Genomic DNA, 22,549 nt, shown 5'->3' with positions numbered 1-22,549 from the left:
CAAAAGTGAAATTGGTGGCATGGCAACTTCAACCCTTCCCCCCGCCCCCCATTTTGTTTTCCAAAAGACGTTTGAAGTTCATTTCTCTTTCAGCAAATCTCACTGTTTAAAATCAGAGGTTCAAAGACCCACACCCAGGAGCTGCCTCCCACCCCAGCAGTGCTGGAAAGCCCCTTCCTCACCTCCCCACCATCTGCATGGATCTCAAGGGATGAGTTTTTCCACACCCACCCATAGATGTTTTCCAAACCAATCCCAGCATTGACTGACCTGTAACAAACCCCCCTCCCACCCCATCCTTGCCCCATCCTGTGAGTTTTACTGAGCAGATACATGAAGGCATAGATAAGACTAGTAAGACAGAATATACTCATCATCCCTATCACAACGCTATGTCTCTAAGGCATGCCGTCCTAACCACGATGAGATGGAAAGCCAGCTGGCTTCCTGCACGTCCAATCTCGTGTACCTGAGGGAGGGAGGAGAAGGGGATCTGAGCTTGCTCTCAGACTTGCCATTCTCGCTCCTTCTTTGTCTCCTCTTTTGTTATTCCATTGTCTTTTCCTCTCTTCAAAGCCACCATCCATCCTTCCTCTTCAGCTTCTTCATCTCTCCCAGAGGTTCCAATCCCTTTGTGTGTGTGTGTGTGTTGGAGGCTGGTTTCTAACATTGCTGCTTCTCCTCCAGCTTGGAGCTAAGAAACATTGGGTGATGTCTGAGGATGTTTTCAGGAATGACCCCTGCACTGGGGTGGAGAGGAAAAACACGCCGAAAACCTGAATATATGGATCAGTGAAGGCAATGGGTTTAGAGGAGTCTAGCTATCAGCTTATGTAAGTTGGGTGCTCGTGGATGAGATGCCCAGCTAGAACCTGTTGAAGCATTAGCTTTGGGGTTCAGAAGGATGGGAGCTCACCCCCGGAGGCATTCCTGCATGCTCTGGCCACCCTCCCTGGTCTGGGATCTCCGTGCCCCCTCACCCCTCAAAGTACGTAAACAACTGCCTGGAAATAGCATGGCTGGATCTGAGGGATTCAGCATGTTTGCTGCAAAGACCTTTATGTGCAGACCGTGTCATTTCGCCCAGCGTTTTTGCTGTTAGGGAGGTGGCAGCTGCCTTTTCTGGAGGGGGCTGTGGCACACTTGCAACACGGAGGACAGAAGTGCCCAGCAGGTCACCAACCATAATGCAAAGTCTCATCTTTGAAGCTTCCAAAGAGCAACTTATGACTTCTTGTAGGTGTGGGGAAAAAAAAAAAAAAAAAGAAAAAAGTTAGCTCTTTCTTCTCTTTCCCCAAAATACCTTGGAGTAGTCTCAGCCTCCATGTGTGCTGACACAGCACTGTCCCTTGCTAGGGATAAGCAAAGTGCCCTAGAATTCCCTAAATCTCACCAACCCAGGTCTGCAGGGAATGGGCAGATGTCCAGGAGCTATAGACACTAGAGGTGTGAAGCTGGAAGGAGCAAAGGCAGGGAGAAAGGTGTGAAGGAAAGCAAGACTTGTACCCTCCTCCCTGTGGCTGCCAGCTTTCAAGAGGCTGAGCCACCAGGACAAGCAGGGTCCTTGCACCCTGGGATACCCAGCAGGACAGCAGCTTGCTTAAATAACCCTCATTTCTGTAGGACTCAAATTATTCCCTTTTGCTCCGTGCTCCATGCCTTATTTTTTGGCATCTGGCTGAGCAGCTTCCACCAGGCTTGTCACAGGCAGAAAAGCAGGAAACTGGCTTGTCCCAAGGGATGTGTGAAGGACCTGAAGCCAGTTTGGAAGGGTAAATATGTCATGCACAAACTTTTCAAGGACAGTAAGAGGAAAGGAGAGAAAGGAAAATGGGAATTTGACAGCCAGCATTGGAGAGCTGGAGGCTTGAGGATGAGGACAGACCCAGCCCTATACAGCTGAGCCAGGCCTGGGGCAATTCTCATCAGTGGCTCCAGGCCACCTCTTCCCCTCTTCTTCCTTCCTTGCTTCTTGGTGTTGTAAATGGCAGATCCCTTTCCAGGGGCTGTAGGCTGCCTCTTCTGACATGGGGCTAGAGTACAGCATCTATCCTTGGCTTTGGGGTGGGTTGAGTTCACTTGCAGACAAGGAGAAGTGAGATGTGACATTCCCCTGGTAAGTTATGCTTTGGCAGCACTGTTTGCCCCTTCAGAAACACCATCTTCATGTGACTTATCAGGGCCAAGTGGAGGATTCGGTGGCTGGGTTGTCTTTACTGCTGGCCTGAGGAGGTTCTGCGGGGCACAGAACCACTTGCATTATGCCTGCCCACTGCCCACCAGGATTACATGGGAAGCAGGGCACTGTGGCAAGAGAGCTAAGGAGCTTGCACTACAACTATTTAATTAGAAAAAAGAAAAAAAAATTAAAAAAAAATTTCACCTAGATTTGTTGAGCAAAGAGGAAGCCCCTGCTCTGAGCATGCTGGGAGGACGGACCGGGGGGGACCATTTCCCAGTGACATGCTGGGAGGGGGGATGGAGCTGCCCCTCAGTGAGCACACTGAGCACATCTCTGCCCCCCTCCCTCCCCATATACAATGGGGAGGACAGTTCCCATAAAAAAAAGAGACCAAACCATTCCCCGTGGGGCCGTGCCGCCGGTCCCTGGATGTTGCTGCACTACGGAGCATCGGCGCCGAAAGTGAGAGGCCATGGGGTGGGGAGAGAGATGGAGACACAGAAAGAGAGAGAAGTGTGATGGAGAGCTGTAGAGACGTGAGACGACAGGGCTGTTCTGCTGCAGGGCCTCTGGCACTTAGCCGGAGGCATTGATGTAGAGCTGGCTCTTGAGGATGTAGTCGATGACAGGCTGGCAGAGGTAATCCACAACGTGTCCATCCCCGTGCTGCAGGGCCAGTCTAGGGGAGCAGGGGAAGAGGAGGGTCAGAGCCTACGTGGGGAGCTGGATGGCCCCTTTCCAGGAATTTGGGCTTCCTGAGCAGGGGCTGGGAACACGGTGGTGTCCCCATGAATGGAGGTGTTGGCTGAGGGCACCCTCAGCATCACCCACCTGCTTTTGGTGGAGCTGACGACCGACATAGGGTGGTTCGAATCGTCCTTCACCACCAGGATGTTGTTCTGTGGGTGGAGAAAGAAGAGATGAGGGAAGGGAGGGATGAAAATCAGTGTTTGCCCCACCCGTGTCTGGTTGGCCATGGAGATCTGCTACTTGGTGGCCGCATTAGTGATCCCAGTTAGCGGCTGAGGCAAAACCAAGGGGGGGAACTCTCCAGGTCCCATGTCCAGTGTGATGTTGGTGGGGTTTGGGGGGTACTTTGAGGCCCTCAAGAAGGTTTAATCTCATGGAAAGGATGTAGCAAAGGGCGACAGGGAGTGCAACAAAGACAGCATGGAGTCTGGAGAGCAAGATAATGAGCAGCTGAGGTGCTGTGGCTTGTTCAGCCCAGAGCAAGGCAGGGGGACAGCAACAGGGCCCATGGGAGCAGCATGGAGCTGTGTCAGGGGAAGCTCAGGAGTAGGAATAGGGTCTGCTCTGTGGGGCAGTAGGCATGGCCCTGAGCTGTCAGAGCTCAGGGAGTGCTGGGACACTGCTCTCAGCCACAGGGGTTGGGATAGGACTCAGTGTTCCCTGTTGGATCCCTTCTAATTGAGGATATTCCATGACTCTCTGGCTCCTATATGACTATGTATGAATCCACTTACTTTATACTTGCGGAGTATTGAGGAGTGGTTCATGATCCGATCAGGGTCTGCTCCATCCCTGGGCACCACCACAATCCCAAACTCCCCGACAATCACCTCCATCTAGATAGAATCAACGCAAAGAGAGTTTTCACGACCTGCCAATGCAAAATCTGCCACAGCCTTCCAACCCCCACCCCAAACAAGCTGTGCACCCTGCAAGTGCTTGGCAAAACCTGGATGGGGGTTAACCTCAGATTTCCTCTTTCTGGACAACGTTTGGGAAAAACTTGGATTTATTAAGGAGTGATGCTGGAGACACACAGAGTGATCTATGGTGGATGAAATAAAAAGGAACAGGGTTAAACTCTGTTAATGAATGTTGAATTTAGGCTTCAGGGAGAACTTGTCATGGTGGAAAGGACAGCAGCAGATGTTGCCCGAGGATGACATGAACTCTGCCTCACTGGAGATTGGAGCGGAGGAGGCAGCAGCTGCACTGCTGCATGTTGTTTTTACAGCCCCTCATCCCTGGATTTCTTTGTGTTGATGTTATTATTTACTAGTGTCTCGGGGATGGTACTCTGGAGAGCTGATCACCATGGACAGGCTCTCCTCAGGATGGAAGGGAAGAGAATTCTTGGGGTGGTGCATGGATCCCAGCACCATCCTGTATACTGGGAGCAGACTGCTCCCATTGCTGTGGAGGGATGACGACTTCTCCAGTGTTAATTGAAGCATTTTTCATTTGTAGTAGTGTTTGAGATAGGCTCATCTCAGTGCACTGAACTGTGCCTGAATTCTAGTGGGATGCTGTAAAAGCACCAACATCAAAGCCAAACACAGAGTTAAGCCATCTCTGTAGAGGTAATTTGCCATCTGCAGGTTGGATCTGCCTTTGCAAGGGAGAGTAAAAGCGACTTCTCCATTGCTTTTCATGTGTTCTGCCATGTGGATGTGGTCTTGACTGCTCTCAAAATCTCACCACAGTCATTACTGCAGATTGCTTGCCCACATGAGATGGTGTCAAGCAGTGTCTGGCTGAGAGGTAGACATCATTTTTCTTCTCAGTCTTAATTCTTTTCTTCTTTGTTATGATTTTACTTATTTTCGTCTTTTATTACTATTGTTTACTCTTCTTTTGTTAGGTGCAAGCTGCTGGTATGATTTCAAGGGTCTTTCATTTCTAACATAAGGGCAACACTTCTCTTACATCAGCTTTTTTATAAACCAGGAGTGCAGAAGCCCCTGTTGTTTGCGCACCAGAGGCAAGCAATGGGGGTGGTGAGGAATACCAGGGCAGCACTCAGGAGATGGTGGAGGAGGAGGGATGGAGCCCAGGGAAGGGACCCTGGCAGTGACTCACATCAGACTCATTCCAGAGGCCAGGGATGCAGAAAGACTCCAGCAGGTCGCTGCCACAGAGCAGGAGGATGCGCAGTTCTGAAGGAAGGAAGCAGAAGTGCTCAGAGATGGGAGAGAGCAGGGCTGAGTACACCTCTCCCCCTCCTTTCTTGCCATCCCATTGCTCTGCTCAAGGGTGTTCTCATTCACCAAAACACCATCCTTTGCCAAAATGAATACTGCTAAAGAAGCTACAGTCCTTGCATCCCTGATGCAAACAGAAAGCCAAACCTGAACTACCCTGTGCACTATTTCTGCTCCTTTCCTGCACTGCTGGGTCACTGCCAGCATTGCTGTGGGCTGCTGAGGCACTTACATGTGCCCCGAAGGCATGGTATCCCAAGGGTGAGGAGGCATTTCTGCATTTTCAGACACATATAAGTGCTTTGAGGCCTGTTGCAGGTGCTTGATCTGCAGATATGTGTGGAGCTGCACTGAGCGTTGGGCATGGCTTCATGGGTTGATTTTTCTATAGCAAAGCTGAGCAGTGCAACTAACTGCATGATGAAGCACTGGAGCTTTTAGGACTTTTTTGTTGGTTTGCAAACCCGTAGAGGAAAGCTACAAAACTGCGCAGGTAAGGAGGGGTGGGCAGAGGAGTTTCCAACAGTTCAGTGCTGCTCCCATTTCAGCCCCAGGCCATGCTGCCTAGCACCAAGAGTGGTGATGGTTCAGCATCCCTTACTTGCCACCAAATTTCTGGTGGTGCTGGTGGTGGTGGGGGGCTGCATACTCACCAATCTCCTCGTATCTCATCACTGTCCCCAGGTTGGCATTTTCATCTGGGAGGGAAGAATAGAGGTGCTGATGCCTGGCAGGGGCTGCTGGGGAGGCAAGTGGGGCTGGGGGTGATGCTGTACTCCTGTACCTACCCACAAAGGTGAAACGCTCCATGGGTGGGCGAACGCAGCAGATCCGACTCAGGCTTTCTCCTACCTTCCCCAGGATCTTTGCTGAAGGCAGAGAAGAAGAAAAGTAAGATGGGGAGAGGCTTCACTCACGTCTGCCTGCCCTCACGGAGCATGGGATGCTCCCATGCATGGGGACAGTAACTCCCACGTCTCCTCTGGCAGATGACTCAGCCTTCATATAACCAAATATCCCTCAGGCACTATGAGCCTGCTGAGAGACCTCGTCCAGGTCAGCTGAAAAATAAAATGATTGTTTTTTTCAGCTGGAGCAGAAAAGAACAGAAATACGCCACCAGGAGTGCAGAAGGAGCTAGACTGGTGTTCATTGTTCATCAGAAGTGTGGAGACAGGTCAGCTTAACACAGAGTTATAGAAATCTTTTGTTAAATTTGGGACCAACCAAAAATTAATCTGAGTTGTGAGGCAGGCTGGGGATCCTGAGGCTGCAAGGAGCACAAGCACACTGCTATTCCCCAATCCCAGAGGTGACAGCAAGCTAGAAAACTGAGAAGAGGGAATGGGAACATTAGAGGTGAAAGAAGACTTGGAGGAGATCAGAAGCATTCCTGAGCAAGTGTTTGGTACCTCACGATGGGGTGTGAGGAACAGGTGGCCAGTTCCTCCCCTTCCTCCCCAGAGCCACCTACCTGCAGTGGGCTTGTTGGACACGTTGTTGTTCTGGTAGATAGGCTGTGTAGACTCATTCTGGGGCTGTCCAATCACGGGGGTAATGGAGGGGGTGTTGACATTAGAGAGGATGCAGCCGGTCACTCTCTGCAGCAAAAGGGAAATTAAGTAGTAAAGATGGCTTCCCCAAGGCTGGAGGTGATTCTCAAAACCTTTGCTGCTACGGTAGCTGGTCCCCTCTCACTGAAGATGAAGGTCATCATTAGTGACAGACCCATCCATCTCACTTTAGCTTTCCTAATATCTAATATCTAGTCTTGGTCTAGTAGGTCCCTACTGCTCTTTTATTTAGAGGAAAAAAACTGTTTGTTCCCTGTTGATTGGTGATAATGCAAGTAGTTCATCCAAGGGGCTCAGTTTGCTTTCAGAGGCAGGGAAGAAGTGCAGAGAACAACTGCGACATAATGCCTTGTGTACTTCTCCAGGTTAGGAACATATATCTTCTCCATCTGTCCCAGCCATGTTCTGGGCATTGATGTCTACCTCTGGGCTCCAGAGCCCATCCAGGCAGAGGATGGTGTCTGCAGCCTGATTCTGGTGCAGGACCAGGGCACGAGGTGCAGAGGGACTCACCTTCATCAGGTCACGGTGGTGCTCCAGCACGCTGCAGGTGGTCTGCCAGGTGTCCTGGTAGCACTCCCAGGGGTCCACCCTGCAGGAGCACAGGGAGGCAGCAGCGTTAGTTGGTGGCTGCTGCCTTTATGTCCTTACCACACCACCTCTTTCCTCCAAACCTTCCACCCAGCTCCCCCTAGTAGCTTCATCCCTTCATTTCCCTTCTTTGTCTTGGGGTGGGAGAGAACCTGAACATGTGCCCATGCCCAGGCTCCTCCATACTCTTAACTTCTGATCCATTGGGTTTGGATATATCTGCATGTAGTGTGATCTTCCTGATGGCATTACTGGTCCCAGCTCAGCTGTGGGGCTGCCGTGGACCAGGGATTGCTGCTGTGTAGCCCCAGCACCCCCTCCCTGCAGTGGTCTTTGTCACTCACCGGATCCAGTCGGAAGACTGCACAGCCAGCTGGCACATGGTCAGGCGGTGCCGGCTGGACACCAGGCCCTGGAACAATAAAACTGCAGATTAAAAGGAGGCAGTGCATAAAGATTATCTGAGTTCCTTGTTTCTGGATAAGAAGTATTCCTGCCTTTCAAAGCTGAAGGTCTCAGCGTGGTTACCTGGGCTATGGTGGGTCCAGGCCCAGGGGTGGCTTTTCCTGCTGACATTTCTGCATCTCACAAGAGATCAAAGCAAAATCTCCTTTCTTATTTTAGATTTTTTTCCCCTTCAGAATAAAACTCATTTGTATTATGATAAAAACTGACTTTAAAATCATTCAACCAACACAATCCCCCAAAAATGACGCCCATCATTTTGGATGGTAGTATTTCTCTTTCCTTTCTGGTTTTATCTGGTTACAGGCTCTCACTGGAAGTTTTATCTGAAGACTGGGTGGTTTTATCCCTCACCATCTTCTTGGAGGCTTTCTTGTGGCTTCTCAGTGCTTGACATTGCACATACAAAGAAGAGATAACAGGAACAACTCACCGCCTTCCCATAGGAATCATGCACAGGTGAGACAATGCCACCGATGACGATGAACCGTCCAGTCTTGTGCAGGTAATCACGGGCTCTCTCTAGAGGAGAGCAAGAGGGGATCAGTGCATTAGCCCATTCCACCAAACCCCACAAAACTGGCTTTATGGCTTTGCCAAATGCTGTTTGAGGGTTTCACCTCCAGCTTCATATGGCCATCACCCGCCTTGCCCTAAAAGCTGAACCCTCAGCTGCCAACTGTGAATCTGGTATTTCTCACCACCCCTCAGAAATAGAAAATCCAAAGGACTCTATCATGTTCATCCTCCTTTGGCTTTTCTTGCCTTCTGCACGGCTTGGGTGAAGCAGGAGAGCTAGAGGAACATTTTGAAAGCAAATAAGACTGGCCAGCCTGCATGGCTGAGATGTGATAGTGGAGTGTGGACATATGTGCTGCTCATCCAAAATGCTGGATGGGAATGGATGAGAGCAGCACAGGGAGAAGGGCTCTGTTTTGGTCTAGATTTCAGTGGAACAACCCTCAGTGCTCTGAGACAAGGAGGAGAAACATCTTTAAGGGTGTCAGCCCTAGAGGCTGATATGGGACTGGAGATGGGGAGGGAGGCCATTTGTGTTTTGGGGTTGCTTTGGTTGTGTGAGCTAGGAGTGAGCAGGAAAGGGCACAGTGTGCAGCAGGAAGGGAGGAAATTGGAGCAGGGGTTGTTCAGTCATCCCTGCTGAAAGGGGCTGGTAGAGATGCTGAGCACTGACTTTCCTGAAGACCCAAAAATACTGTGGAAAGAAGGATTTATGGGGAAGGGAGGCACATCCTGGGCTCTTTTGGCAGATCCAGAGGAACCCAGATAAACTCAGGAGGTATTGCATGAAGCCAGGCAGTTCATTGGGTGCAGACAAATGCTTCCCTTGGGACAAAGAGCACTCCCAGGTGTGCTCATGGACCTGTGGTCTCTATCTAAAGCCACTTTTATTGTGCAAACAATAACCCATGTCGAACTGCTTGGGCAAAATTATTGTGTTCCCTCAAGTTTTGACATGCATAAAAAGGACTACTGTTCACAGAAAAAGCTGTAGGGCACTTGCAAGTCAAGAATGGCACTATGATTACTGTGGACTTCTGTTTCCTGAGCTCTGAGCAGCCCCAGGTCCCTGGGACATCCCATGAGACATCTGTTAGCCTTAATGCACCTCCTAGACTCACCCTAAATCCTCTCTGGCTTTACTCCCAGTTGTTCTCCGTGCATGTTAGCATCCAGAGAAATAAAAATGGGGTTAAATAATTCAATTTGTGTGGTGGAGCAAGGAGCAAATCATGCATGCCCGAATTAGACATACCTAAAGCATTCCTGCCTGCCTTTGGGATCCTGGGCTTGAAGGTGTGAACACCACCAGTTTGGTTTGAATCCTTTTCTCTTTCTCCCATCTTTGCTGGGTATTCCTCTGCCTATTGGGATCCATGTGGAGCATCTTCCTCCACCAGTGGCTCTCACTGACCCAGCTCAACCCTGTGGTATGGGGTCACCAAGGGGGAGAAAATGGGTTGGACAGGGTGTTTTAGAGGAGTAGAGGTACTGGGTGGGATTTCTGGGTGGTTGTCCCCTTTTGTGCATGTTGGGATGAGCACCCATGGTACTGATGGAAGCAGCAAGGACCAAAGGGCATCCCTGAGGTTGAAGGTTACTGTTCCTGGGGGCACTCTCCCATCTTTATATTTGAAGCTGTACTAGGTCAGTGCTACTGCATAATTATTGCTATGCATGGTATAAATTATGTACATAAAAACAGCCTATGCAGAAGCTTGAGAGCCCCTTGTGCCTGCTGAGGACTTCCAGAAACACTGAATCAGTCCCCCAAAAAGCCTAGAAGGAATCACAGGGGAAGAGTGGCAGCTTGATCCTCTTGGATGCTCTTTGTGCGCTGCTAGTGATGTTAATTGCCTTCCCATCACTACCTTTACAGTTAATTTTAATTGAATCAGAAAGGGAAAAAAAGTCTTTTTTTTCTTTTTTTTCTGAACATGACCTTTCTAACATCTTTCACAGGAGCTGTGTCCTGGTACCTCTTACAGATCTTTTAAAAAAGACAGCATAGAACATACATCTTGTGATTAAAATGGAAAAAAAAAAAAAAAAAAGAAATTCACTAACAAAAAAATGTTATTGATTTTTAAATTAACACATCCTCTCATTATCCCTGCTTTGCTCTGGCTTGATTTTTCCTTGCCTAGAGAAGATTGAAGTCAATGATCTGTCACCTCCAAGCCTTCCCATTCGTGTACAGCATCTTTATTACATTTACTCCAAGGACAACAAAACAGTGCATATGTTATCTCCGCTTCCTGGCTCTAAAGGTGACCAGTGCTCTTAGTTGGCCTTGAGTGTTTGGTGGCCAAATCCAGCAGTTGCAGGCACGCATCGGGAATATGAGATAGGAGATAAATATCAGGGATGAATATCAGAACACAAATACCAGGGGACAGAACAAAAAGGCCATGACAGTGATGGGGACCTGGGACAGGTGGCTTTAGGGTGCTAAAAAATTGCAACATTGGTGCTTGCAGCATCTCCATACATCGGTGCTATAATCACAAGACTGCATTAAAGCTTTGTGTTTTTTAACTGATTCAATTTTCTTTGGCTGAATTACTCTGCAGTACGTAGATAGGGAAAGCTGTAGCCACGCTGTCCAAACACATAAGCTTATCCAGCCCTGAGTATCATCTTCTGCACAAAGCAAGACAAAATTACTTTAGATTTTCTAGGGGGAGATGATGCCTCCCGCCATGGCGTGGTCTTCCAGCCCAAAGGTAGCAGTGCTGTGCATTATGTGGGGTTAAGCTGAGTCACTCTGTGCCAACCCGAGTGTTATTTTCTGGATTTGGGGGGTTGGAAATGGGATGCTGGATTTGGTGGGACATTGCTTTGAACTGTTAGGGTTGCTCTGATGTTGCGACGCTTTCCCCAAACCCCCAGGCCATCCCACACTCAGAAAGTGCTTTTCTAGATAGAACCTCTTGTAATTTTAGTGTAAAATTTTCTGCTTATGGAGACCAGGTTGAAGACTCCTTTGTGCCATGGTGGTGCCAAAGACAACTCAGTAGTGTTGTGTTCCTCCTCCCATCTGTATTCCTTATGGTCAGCTGTCCATGCAGATCCTAGCCTTATCTCTTTACTTGTTCAAAGATTTTTGCCTGGGAACAATATCTTTTTGTTATGGTTAAAGATTACTTGTTCCCCTTTTTGGTGAGTGCCGAGGGTTATTATTTTGGGTTAGGGTTAAGGGTTTAGGGCTAGCTATTTGTGTTAGGGTCAAGGGTTACCCTTTGGGGGTTAGGATTAAGGGTCAAGGGTCATCCTTTTGGATTAGGGTGAAGGATTGCCATTTGGTGTTAGGGTTAAAGGATGATGCTTACCAATTTGCAATAGGTTTAAGAGTTACGCTTTTGGGTTAAGGTTTAGGGTTACCAATTTTTATTTACTGTTGAGGGTTATCCTTTTTGGTTTTTTGGTTAGGGCCAATGGTTAACCTTGTGTGTTAATGTAAAGGGGCTCAAGATCTGAGTCCCAGTTCCCTTGGTTTTCTGGACTGTTGCCTTTGTGCTCAGCCTGGTGGCAATGTTTCCAAACCAACAGCTTTGCTTACATTGGGTTGACGTGGGAGAAGTGGGCTGGGCTGAAATGTCCCCAGCCCCACCTTCCTCCCTTCTGCTGGAAGCATTTTGTGTGGTTTTGGCACTGCCAAAGTTCTGCAAAATGATAGTGAGGCAAAACTGATCTCAGGATGGTACGAAAACAATAAATAACTGCTTTGTCCAGATGGCATAAAAAAATAATAGAAAAGTCCTGCTTCCCTGCTAGGAAATCACTGCTTATTTAAGAGATGTTTCTTTTTGGTGATTCTAACTGAGCATATTTAATTGTAACACTTCTGCTCCATTGGTGCTCCTCCGACACCTAAACTGCTGTGAATGAAATCAAGTGTTCCTTGCACATCATTTTTCAAGGTGTGAATTCAAATGCCTTTGTATCTAATTCACACGCACCCCCAGGAGTTCCTTTTTCTCCTTTTTCTTTACAATTGTTTATTTATTCATTTTTTGCAGAGGAGGAGATGCAGCCCATGGGATGCTATGGGGACATTGCTGCAAATCCACAAGTGCTGGCCTCCTGGCCAAAGTACCTCCTCCTGCAGGGTGAGTGACCCAGATACACAAGCATGATGCTTTACCCTTCTAAATCCTGCCAGGCAAGGAGCCAGAAATTATTCTCAGCCTAATTGAGCGATGTATATAAATATGTATATGACTCTGATTGCCAAATCAGGGGTGTGTTTGTGGCTGCATCCATTTGGGCCTTTAAAAATGCTGAAAAATGAAATTACCATGGCAGCAAGCTGGGATAGTTATTGAAGCTGAGGTGTGGGACAAAGCCCACTGTCCCTCTGTCTCTGAGCTGCTGCCAGAGGGGCTCAGCCCCCTCAAAGCTGTCCCCATCCTCATCACAGAGCCTGGCTCCTCTGCCCCAGCTTTTGGTACACCCCAGGAGATGCAGCGAGTCCCTGAGGGCCAGGATGACGCTTCTGCTACAGAAACAAGCTCTGGCTGCCCTCCAAGGAGAGCTTCCCTTTCCAAAGAAGCAGGAGGAGGGGGAAGAAATATCCCATTAAGCCCCTTAATGCTTAATGATTTTCATCTCCAAGCTAATTGCTCTGTTACACTTTCCCCCCCACCCTGTTAGTCCATAGCTGCATCTAGGCATCACAGAAATAAGAAAATTGGAAGGGACCTTCATGCTAAATGGCTTCAGTTGTTGCTGCACTTTTCTTTTAATGGCTTTTTGTAGGCACAAAAAAAGAAATGGCCAGCAAATGCGTTGAGAACAGAGCTGGAGGCTGAGCTTTTAAAGCCTGCGAGCCCAGCTAGATGCCCCACCAATGCCCAGCTGCCTGAGGGACAACAAGGGGACCCACTCCACCACCATCTGCTCACCACTCCTGGCTTTGGGAAAGAAAAGTGAAATTAGAGGCTTAAAAAAAAAGAGAGAGAGAGAGAAGAAAAGGAAAAGGGTGTAGGCTGAGTCAGTTCGCAGCAATCTGGCCTAGAAACAGCAGAGCATGAGACCCAATGGGCAGGGAGCAGTCCAGTTCCAGAATATCTGGGTCCCCGAGATGATGCTGTAAAAGAACAGCCTATTTGGTATAACTCAGATTCAAACTAAAATCAAAGACATCTTGTTTTTTTTCCTCTTTTCTCAGGACAAGAATATTGCAACAGGATGTGTGCAAGTAGGCATACAGTAACTGGGGAAAAAAGACTCCAGTGTGTGGAGCCTGAGAATATGTTCTGCAGGAAGAGTCTAATATATGGCAAAGCAACCCACATCAAAATGCTTTTTCCAAAATGCTGACATATCCTACAATGGAGGGAAGGAGCAGATGGAAGCAGGAATTCCCCATCAGCTCTGTGTGGTGAGTACAGAGGGCCATTATGGGGAGTTTTTGCTGAAGCTGCAACCAGCTCCTCTGGGCAGGCGCTGGGCCCACTTTTTCATCTGGCATGCGGTAAGCATGATGCTGTCACTGTCACCAGTTGTAATGACCTTTGAGACAGGTCATTTGAGAGGCTAAGGGGCTTCCTCCATGGAGATGTCCAAAAGCCACCTGGACATGGCCGTGGGTACACTTCTGGGTGGTTCTGCTGGAGCAGGATGGGACCAGATGGACCCAAAGGTCTCTTCTGACCCCAACCATTTGCAATTCTGTGTGATTCTGTAATGAGACACGATACCATTTTTTGCCCAGAGAACTTGGTGAGAAAGTCTTCCTGGCAACAGACGAGGTGAAGGATGAGCTCACAGCCTTGCTGGATCTCACCTGAAGCACAGGCAGCCACGTTCTGCCAACCATATTCACCTGATGTTTGATACCCACAGCTGCTCCCAGGGTGTCTTGAGGTCTTGGTGATGGTGAGGTAAGAAGTCCAGCAGTGGCTGGTCTGACTTGCTGCAGGAGAAAGGCGGTGAGCCTTTTTCTCTCTTCCAGCACAGTGTTTTCTCATCATTTAGAGATAAATGTGCCAAAATGATTACAGATGAGCATTTGAGAAAAAATGCCTTGAGCCCACTGAGCTGGAGCAGGGAACAGTGCAGTATTGTGCCCTCCCAAGCAGGAAGGAAGAAAAAGAGGTGCTGCAGGGATACAGCAGTCTTGTTTAGCCACAAAAGCCATCAAATTCTTTGCCTGCAGCAGGGGATGAGTGCCACCACTGATGGCTACTTTTCTTGCTGCCTGGCTCCCTAGGGAGACTGTTTCGGGGCAAATGCTGGCCCACAACAGAGCTCCATCAATTTCCAGCATGAATCTAGCCCCAAGCTTGTATTACATGGCTGTATCTCCGCTTCAATTAGAGCCTAAATATCAGTAACCAAAATAAGCTCTTTGGTAAACAGAGGAAAGTGTGTTCCAGCTACACCCAACAGCTCGCTTTGGGCACAACTTTTATTGCTGTGGGACCACAGATATAGTCAAGTAGGACAAGCTGAGCATCAAAGGGCACACTACAAATATTTTCACTATTCTGTCATGGATAAGGTTCTGCTCTGCTTCTATCAGGACTTTAGTGGATGTTGGGGTGGTGCTTTGCTGCTTGTCCTCGGAGAGGTGCTGGTCCCCACTGCAGGGAGCGGGGATGGACACCCCCATGACCTGGGGTTCGTTCTAAGATAGTTCTTGAGAACCCCTTCATTGTGCAAAGCACATTAGGCATGTCTTTGCACCAAGGAAGGAAGCAAAGCTGCTCCTTCCAGTTTTCCCACAGTCCACAGGAGCTCGTCTCCTTCCACCCCACCCCACCCCAAGGCTTTTCCCATTTCACCTCCCACCCGAGTGAGCTCTTTACGGACACAGTCTTTGCTGGGCTTTCTCCATGCATAGTACCCCAAAAATCCAGCCCTGTTTGGATGAGTGATGGTGGCACTGGGGAAGTGCTTTGATTCAGAGGTTATAAAAGCCAGAGAGAATGTGATCTCCTCAAATCCATAGATGCCTTGGCTTCGTCCACCTCTTAGGCTATCTTTGCTTTCCTAGAACCACTTGCTGGCAGAGATGAAGTGACACGTCCAAGGTCCCATGGGATATGTGGGTGCCACTGTTGGGGTGCAGTTGATCAATATTCTCAGCATCTCGTGGGCATTGCCCAAAAGTAACACAGGAGGCCATGTAGAGGTGTGAGCCTCTTGCTAGTGAGCACATTGGTTTTGAAATGGAAGTACAGGCCCTGGTTCTTGTTTGAATAAGGTTGTAGGAGTGGATTTCTGGGTTTGCTTGAGTCTGGTTGAGGCAGGAGGTGTGTGGCCCATTTCAGGAGGTGGCATTGTTTTAGAGACAACGCAGTGCCTCATCGACCGTAATAAATACTGCTAAATATTTAAAGGCTTATAAATATTTCAGAAGAATCCTTGAGTGGTTACTGATGGAGTTTAATCAGGTGCTGGGCAAAGCTCCTCCCCTCTGTAGGTCAGGAGGATGGAACGAGATGCTTGAGAGGTCAAGGGGTCAGTGGGTGTTCCTCCACACTGTTGCAGAGCCCGTCCCAAATCAATGTAAAGGAAGCTGAGATGGGAGCACAGACAAGCAGAATTTTCCCTGCTACAACATCCAATGTGTAATATCTCACTCGAAAGACTATAAACAATATTTGTCCTTGCTTGGCTGATCCTTCTGCTCCCCTGAGTCCAACAATGCCATGCCAATGCAGTGGGGAGCAAAGCTGTCTCGAGTCCCATTGTCAGCTGCAATGTCCTGCAGAGAGTCCCATCAGCTACCTCATTGATCGCCGGAGCTAACTGCACATTCAGATCTTGGAGCAGAGGTGAAATGGAAGTACGAGGCAGCCTTCACTCCTTGCTCGTGTTGCAGACTGCAGAAACAAAGTCTTTCAAGACCCTGTATGAGCTTTTGCTAGATGGGGAATTTTGCTCCTGCCCATCTGGAGATATATTTGCATTTAAGGAAAAGGGGACAGCTGTCCCTCCACTCACATCTCTCCCAGCCCTGTTTCAGACAGCAAAAGGCTCGTTAAACTGCTTTGCACTTTAGTTGTCTCAACAAGTAAGAAAATGTGATTCTTGAAATTCAAGCCATTGAAACAACACAAGAGTAACAAAAACCCCAGCCCCTGCCTCTTCCTCACACTTTCCTTACCCAGATTGGCCCCTTTATCTCCAAAGCCTGTTTACATAATGCAGCAGAGCTCAGCACTGCGCCTTTGGAATAGTTGCTTTAAATAAGCAAGGAACAGCCCACTGGGATTTTTCATTGCTCAAATTCTCTTCAGAAGCAATGCAATTGAGAGTTTTACTTCTGATGGCTGAGTCCTCTTTCACTGTTTTTTATCAGAAGTATTTTTTTACCTGTCTACTGACTGGCATACAAACTCTCCTCAATAACAGATGCAATGCAGGATATAGGAAAAATTCAACAAAGAGAGTAGGGAAGGGAAGACAGTGGATATTTACTGAATGTTAGATCTTTAGATTCACCCAATGCATCAGCTTTGTTTTTCTGCATGTGTCCAGGAGTTGGCACCGTGTGAAAAGGATCGAGCTGACAAAACAAGTGTAAAGCATGTAGGGTGCTGAGAGCCCCTGCAAGAAGACCACATCTGAACAACATGGCACAAGTTGCATCCACAGGGTCGAGGCAACGCAGCAGTCAATAAAGCAATCTGCAAGAGATGATAGTCTGGATACAGACAGACATGACAGATCTGATTAAAATCACCTACTCATTATCAATGATTGATAATGCAAAAAAAAAAAAAAAAAAAAGTAAATAAAATCAGATGCATGCAAGGCAATGAAATAACATCACCATGGTCCATTCTCTGGGGTTTGCCCACTGTGCTGCCTCTGAATCCAGATCTAAGCATCCTTCAGCCTCCAGACAGCTGGATCTCATGAGTGCCAGTGCTTGAAACCACCCTCCAGCAGGGCAGAGAGGTCAAGGAATGCTCTGCCAATCAAAGCTTGATGAGCAGAGGAGGAAATAGTGATGGAGGTGTGGGCATGTCAGAAAGAGTCGAGTTTGATAGGTGGCCAAACTCTGAAGTTGAAATAGACTGTGGATAGAGTGGCATAGAAACATATCAGTAAAACTGATTTTGTTGTGAAAGGTCATTTTCTGGAAGCCAGAAGGCTGCCTGTGAGTGGACAGTTCGTGTGGAGATTCAGAACTTTATAGAGACAAAGAAAATGTCAAATGTGCCAAAATGGGGAGTTATTGTGTTTGCAGAGAAACTCTGTTCTATAATTTAAGAAAGGGGGAAAAAAAATCAATATCAAAACATGGCACTTTGTCTGATCTGATATTTGTTCCCCCCTCCCAGGGCCCTGATGTTTCAATCTGCAGAAATAATCAGAAATCCCCTGAACTTCATGCATTCATGGAACAGGCCAAGACCTTTCCCACAAAGTACTATGAAGCTGCTCACCCAACAAAAGCTTTTGCTTTCAGCTTTTTTTTTTCTCTCCAGAGCTGAAATACTCAGAGTGACCCATGCTGGTTCTGGAGCATTTGACCTTGCACAGGGACACCTTTAATCCCAGCATTATGCCCAAGATTGCCTTCAAAGTGAATTTTGTTGTTGTTGGTTTGTTTGTTTTAATTTATTTAATATATGCTTTCTACCTTGCCCAATGGTTTCATGCTCTGGAGGAGGAATCCATGGAGTTTGAGTTCCCTGTTCTGGGGCAGGGAGGAGAAGTGATTTACTTGTCAGAGCAAGCAGACATTTGTCATCTGGAGGGGTGCCAGCACAGGCTTCAGTGTATTTACAGCACCATAAGGATTGAATTTTGCTTTTGACATTGGCCCATTGGCTTTTGTCCTTTGGGTGGCCTTGCTTGCATGGGGAGGAAGTAGCAGGAAAATTGCAGTGAGGCCAGGGTAGGTCTGCCATGGGGCAAACTCAGCCTGCTGCAAGGGAAGAGGACTAAGCACACATACAGAGCTCAGTGTCCAGTTCTAGAGGGAAATTAAAAAGTATTTGTTTAAGTTTGGGACCTGCTTTCCTTCTCCATGCATCTCTAGAGTGTAATTGAGATGGATTTTCATCTCAGGCTGAAGCCAACCAATGACTGTGTTACGTCTCATGTTAATGCTATGAGACTTAACACGAGATTCTGCCCTCTTTCCTCCTGTCTTTCCTTCCCCAAGCATCCCAGGCTGAGTTTCTCATTGTCACATAAATACAGAATATACAACTCAAAATTGTGACTCAGAACATACGTACATCTCAAAGCACAGTTGATACCACAAATAACTCAGAGTGTTTTTGGGGCTATGTGGGTGTTGTCACAGCCCTTTAATATGGATGGATGTACAGCACAATATCTCACCTCCTTTTTTATTATATGATTTATTTGAATTTTATTAATTATTTCAATCAGTGTATTTGTTTTATAGACAGAGACATGAATCAGACTCATTTCATGAGTTCCACTGTGCCAGCCATGGAACTGGCAGAGTGCAGATAGAGCCCTGTTGAGGTAAGTTCTATTCCACACGGATTCAAGGGTCAGTCATGAGCAGCAGCTTCAAGTCTGAGGTTGTAACAAAATCCCAGTTTCCTGGGAACTCAAACATAAAGGCGATACTGAGTCTGAAATTCACATCAGGTGGAAAAAAATAACGATGGAGAAATGTTTTCCTCATTAGAAAGTGCTTTCAAATAATTAACATATCTCTTACTCAGACAAAAATCCTATGGACACAGGCTGGGCTTCAGCCTGAATAAAATACGACAGAATCCAAACTGAGAACTGAGAATACAGTGGTACGTCTGTTGTAACACATCAGTGCAAATCTTACATATCCTCTAAGCTTAACAAGTGCCATGACTTAAAAACATAAATTGCATCTCTTTAAATTAAGCAAATGATCCTAACATGCTCATCAAACCCAAATATTTGTCTGAAAATAAAGAGAATCAATTTGCACAAATTCAGCTGTTGGAAATATAAGATTTAAGGATGGAGTACTGTTTGCCCAGGCTCTCATAGCACAGAGCTAAGAAAGTAATACAAGTTTTGGTCAGTATTCCCTTGCTCTCATGTGATTCTTCTTTTAGATGTGGGAGCATGGAGGTCCTCAAACAAAAATGAATAGGGGTTTAAAAGTCAGATTCCATGTAGATGACTCATATATCCCCATTCAGGCATCTCAGAACTTTATAGGCCAAGATCTCTCCAGGACATACAGAACAAAAATTCCACATCAAGCCATGTCTTCCTGAAAGATTTCTGAATCTTGCTTATAAGCCTCCAAGTGACAGAAAATCCTTCTCTTACTTGTTGATTAGCTTTGCTCAAAAGCACACTGCAATTTTCTAGTTTGAAGTTGTGCGGTACCCCAACTTGTTCTACCACCTTCCTCTGCTAAGTAAAGCAGCCTCCTTCCGTCATACATCCCTCCCCCATGCAGACACTCATAGGCCATGATCTAGTCGTTCCTTAACGGCTTTTGTAGATCTAGACTGAGCCTCTCTCAACTCTCACCATAAAGCCTGTTTCCGGAGCTAATGCAATTCTTGTTACTGTTATTCCAGGAAGGGTTTTGCTAATGCAGTATGTAAAAATAATACAACCAATCTTCCTGTGCTTGATATTCCTCTGCTTGCAAGCACCAGGATTACATTTGTTGCTTTATTTACAGCATCACACCATTTACATTCAGTGGGCTGTGTACAATCATTCCTCAGTTCTTGACAACATCACTGTTTGGCAGAAGGCATTTGTTTTCCTATTGTTTATATTCGACGTACATTCCTCCTTACTGGCCACATGACTTTGCATTTGACCTCGCTGTTTGAGCGAGACCTTTCTATCAAACAACCCAAGTCAGGCAGCACAACTGGCTCCTGATCTTCATTAATTCCAATTATACCCTCTTTGTGATCATTGACACTTTTTACCTGAGGAGATAATATATTTTATTATGAGAGACTGATAAAGATATGGAAAATACTGTGCCAAAAAATAAAAAATAAAGCATTGGGAATCTGAAAATATCCACTGCATGCTGTTATTACACTGACCATTATTTTCTAATGTAAGTGTTGTTACTAGTATTTAGTCCAGTGAATATGGGTCACAGTGATATTTTTAGTATTACTTTTCTTAATCAGAGTGTCATCTAGGACTAAATAATGTGGATTTCAAAATCTGTTTTAACAATGGTTACTTCTATTGAACATAATCTCTATAATTTCATTTAATTATGTCTTGATTTTTAAATAATTTCTCTTCTTCCTTTTTGTTTGCAATTGTTTTTAGATTAGGGAATATATATATATTTTGAAGTTTTCATTGTATTATTGTCCAGTAACACAGTCTGCTTGCACTGACAAAATGAAATTACAGCGTGATCTTTTCCATCTAGAAGGCTATTATTTTCTAGGCTGCTGACCGTCTCATTACGATCTATAAAAACAAAGCCTGACGCAGAAATACCCCAAGCTGATTTCAATTATTTTTCTTCTTAGAAATCTATGTACAGCTTATAGAAACCCTAGGGATGCTTCCCCAGCACTATCAAGAGACCTTCAGCATCTGCTCCCTCATCAGACATCAAGGATGGCTCCTCTCTCTGTACTCCAGAAAGGTATGTTAAAGGAGATCATCTTTCTGCTCCCATTTCGTTTGGTGGTTGGTAGTGGACACTTCACAGTAACAGGGTCCCCTTCTCCAGGTAAGTTGCTGCTTGTATACGGATCTCAAGGCATTTCAAGCTTTATCTGAGTGGTCAGTATTTATGTCATGTCAGACTGCCTTTGACAGAGACTGCCCTTCCTCCTTCTCTCCCTCTTTCCCTCCCTCCCTCCTGTCTTGCCTGAACAGGCTGTAGCAGTGGTTTTAGCATCTCCATCATTTGGATCTCGTGGATGCTCAGTAATATCAATCATCTCACATGAAGGTTTCCAATTACTTTGACTCATTATCACCTGAAAAGCTGGCTAGTCTAGTATTTCAAATAACTGCCTGTGATTTTCTTCACTTCCAGCAAACCTGGCTTTCGCTGCTTGGCCCAGTCCCTCCCTCCTCAGCCAGGGAGGAAATAAAAGTGCTGCAGAGACCGCAGACTTGCAGACCCTACAGATGAGCAGCAGCTTATAAACACAGCCAAGAGCCCTTGCCAGAACCAAACCCGGGGGTTTTGTGGGGGCAGAGCACTTCAAGGGGAACGAAAGCAGAGAACTCTCACAGCTTATGTGAAACGCAAATACAACCCAAGCCTGGATTTCATCCTTTCTCTCACGATACAGAAATCAGCCTCTTCACCTCATCTCCCCATCGCAGGGCCGTTTTCCGCGGTGGCCGCCGGGTTGATCGCGAGGCCAGCACCGCGCCACCACCTCATTCTCCTCGGACAGCGCCCGGCCGGCCCGGCCCCGAGCCCCCCGCCCTGAGGTGCCGCCGCTCTTCCAGAACCACCCGCCGCGGACAGCGCCCGGCCGCTGCGCCCCCGGAGCAGCCACGGCCCTGCGGTGCCGCCGCCCCCGCCCGCGGCGCCTTCAGCACCACCGAGCGCGGACAGCGCCCGGCCAGGGGGCCCCGGAGGCTGCCCGGTAAGAAGTGCTCCCCCCGATGCCTCCATCGGAGCTCCTCTGGACCCCCGGGGATAATCCCCAGCCCCTCCCCGACCACCTACCGCTGTCCCGGCGGGACTCACCGAACATCTGGATGTGGCCCTTGGTGATGGGATTGAAGGTGCCGCAGGACAGCAGGATAACGTGGGTCTTGGTGGTCTCCGTCATGGTCCCGGCCCGGCCCAGCCCCAGCCGCTTTTTGTGTCTCGGTGCGGTTGCAGCGGCGGGAGGGAAGGAGGGAGGGAGCGGGGCCGGGGCGGGAGAGGAGGCGGGGCCGTGGCTGCGGGAGCGGGGATGGATCCGAGACCTCCCCCCGCCCCCGCCCGGGGCTGGCGCGGGCAGCCTGGGTTACACAGAGCCCGCCGCCGGCATGGGGGCACGCGAGGGTGCAAGCTGGCTTGCACTCGCACACGTAACGCGGGGATACAAGTAGACATGCGTTGCATCAGCTGCCCAAGGAATGGGGGCGGTGGGCAGGCACTCCCTGCATGCACCCGCACAAACTCGGTGTTTGGGTGCAGCCACACGGAGTGGCTCCGTGGTCCTGCTCAAAGGCCCTGGAGATCCCAGCCCTTCTCTAGGGCTCCAAGGAGAAAACACTCTGGCGGGCACCAAGCACCGCCCTTTTACCAGCTGAAGGAAGTGAAATTTCCATAGATGGGCCAAAAAACAGTCTTTACTGCAAGGTAAATTAATATGAGACTG

General features: G+C 47.7%; 1 protein-coding gene across 1 annotated transcript; it reads right to left on the bottom strand.

Moving 5' to 3' along the window:
• Positions 1 to 83: 83 nt before the first annotated feature.
• Positions 84 to 22,085, bottom strand: NMNAT2 (nicotinamide nucleotide adenylyltransferase 2). The gene is made up of 11 exons (XM_085232315.1): positions 21,928 to 22,085; positions 8,197 to 8,285; positions 7,643 to 7,710; positions 7,221 to 7,299; positions 6,608 to 6,734; positions 5,922 to 6,002; positions 5,787 to 5,831; positions 5,012 to 5,088; positions 3,667 to 3,768; positions 3,014 to 3,081; positions 84 to 2,861 (listed from the first exon to the last, which is right to left on the bottom strand). Exons 1-11 carry the CDS (start codon positions 22,010 to 22,012, stop codon positions 2,759 to 2,761), a joined length of 924 nt encoding a protein of 307 aa, XP_085088441.1. The 5' UTR covers positions 22,013 to 22,085; the 3' UTR covers positions 84 to 2,758.
• Positions 22,086 to 22,549: the final 464 nt, after the last annotated feature.

The sequence above is a fragment of the Meleagris gallopavo genome, chromosome 10 (assembly GCF_905368555.1).
Source record: "Meleagris gallopavo chromosome 10, MGAL_WU_HG_1.1, whole genome shotgun sequence".
Classification (NCBI taxonomy): Eukaryota; Metazoa; Chordata; class Aves; order Galliformes; family Phasianidae; genus Meleagris; species Meleagris gallopavo.
This window is presented reverse-complemented; position numbering and strand designations above follow the sequence as displayed.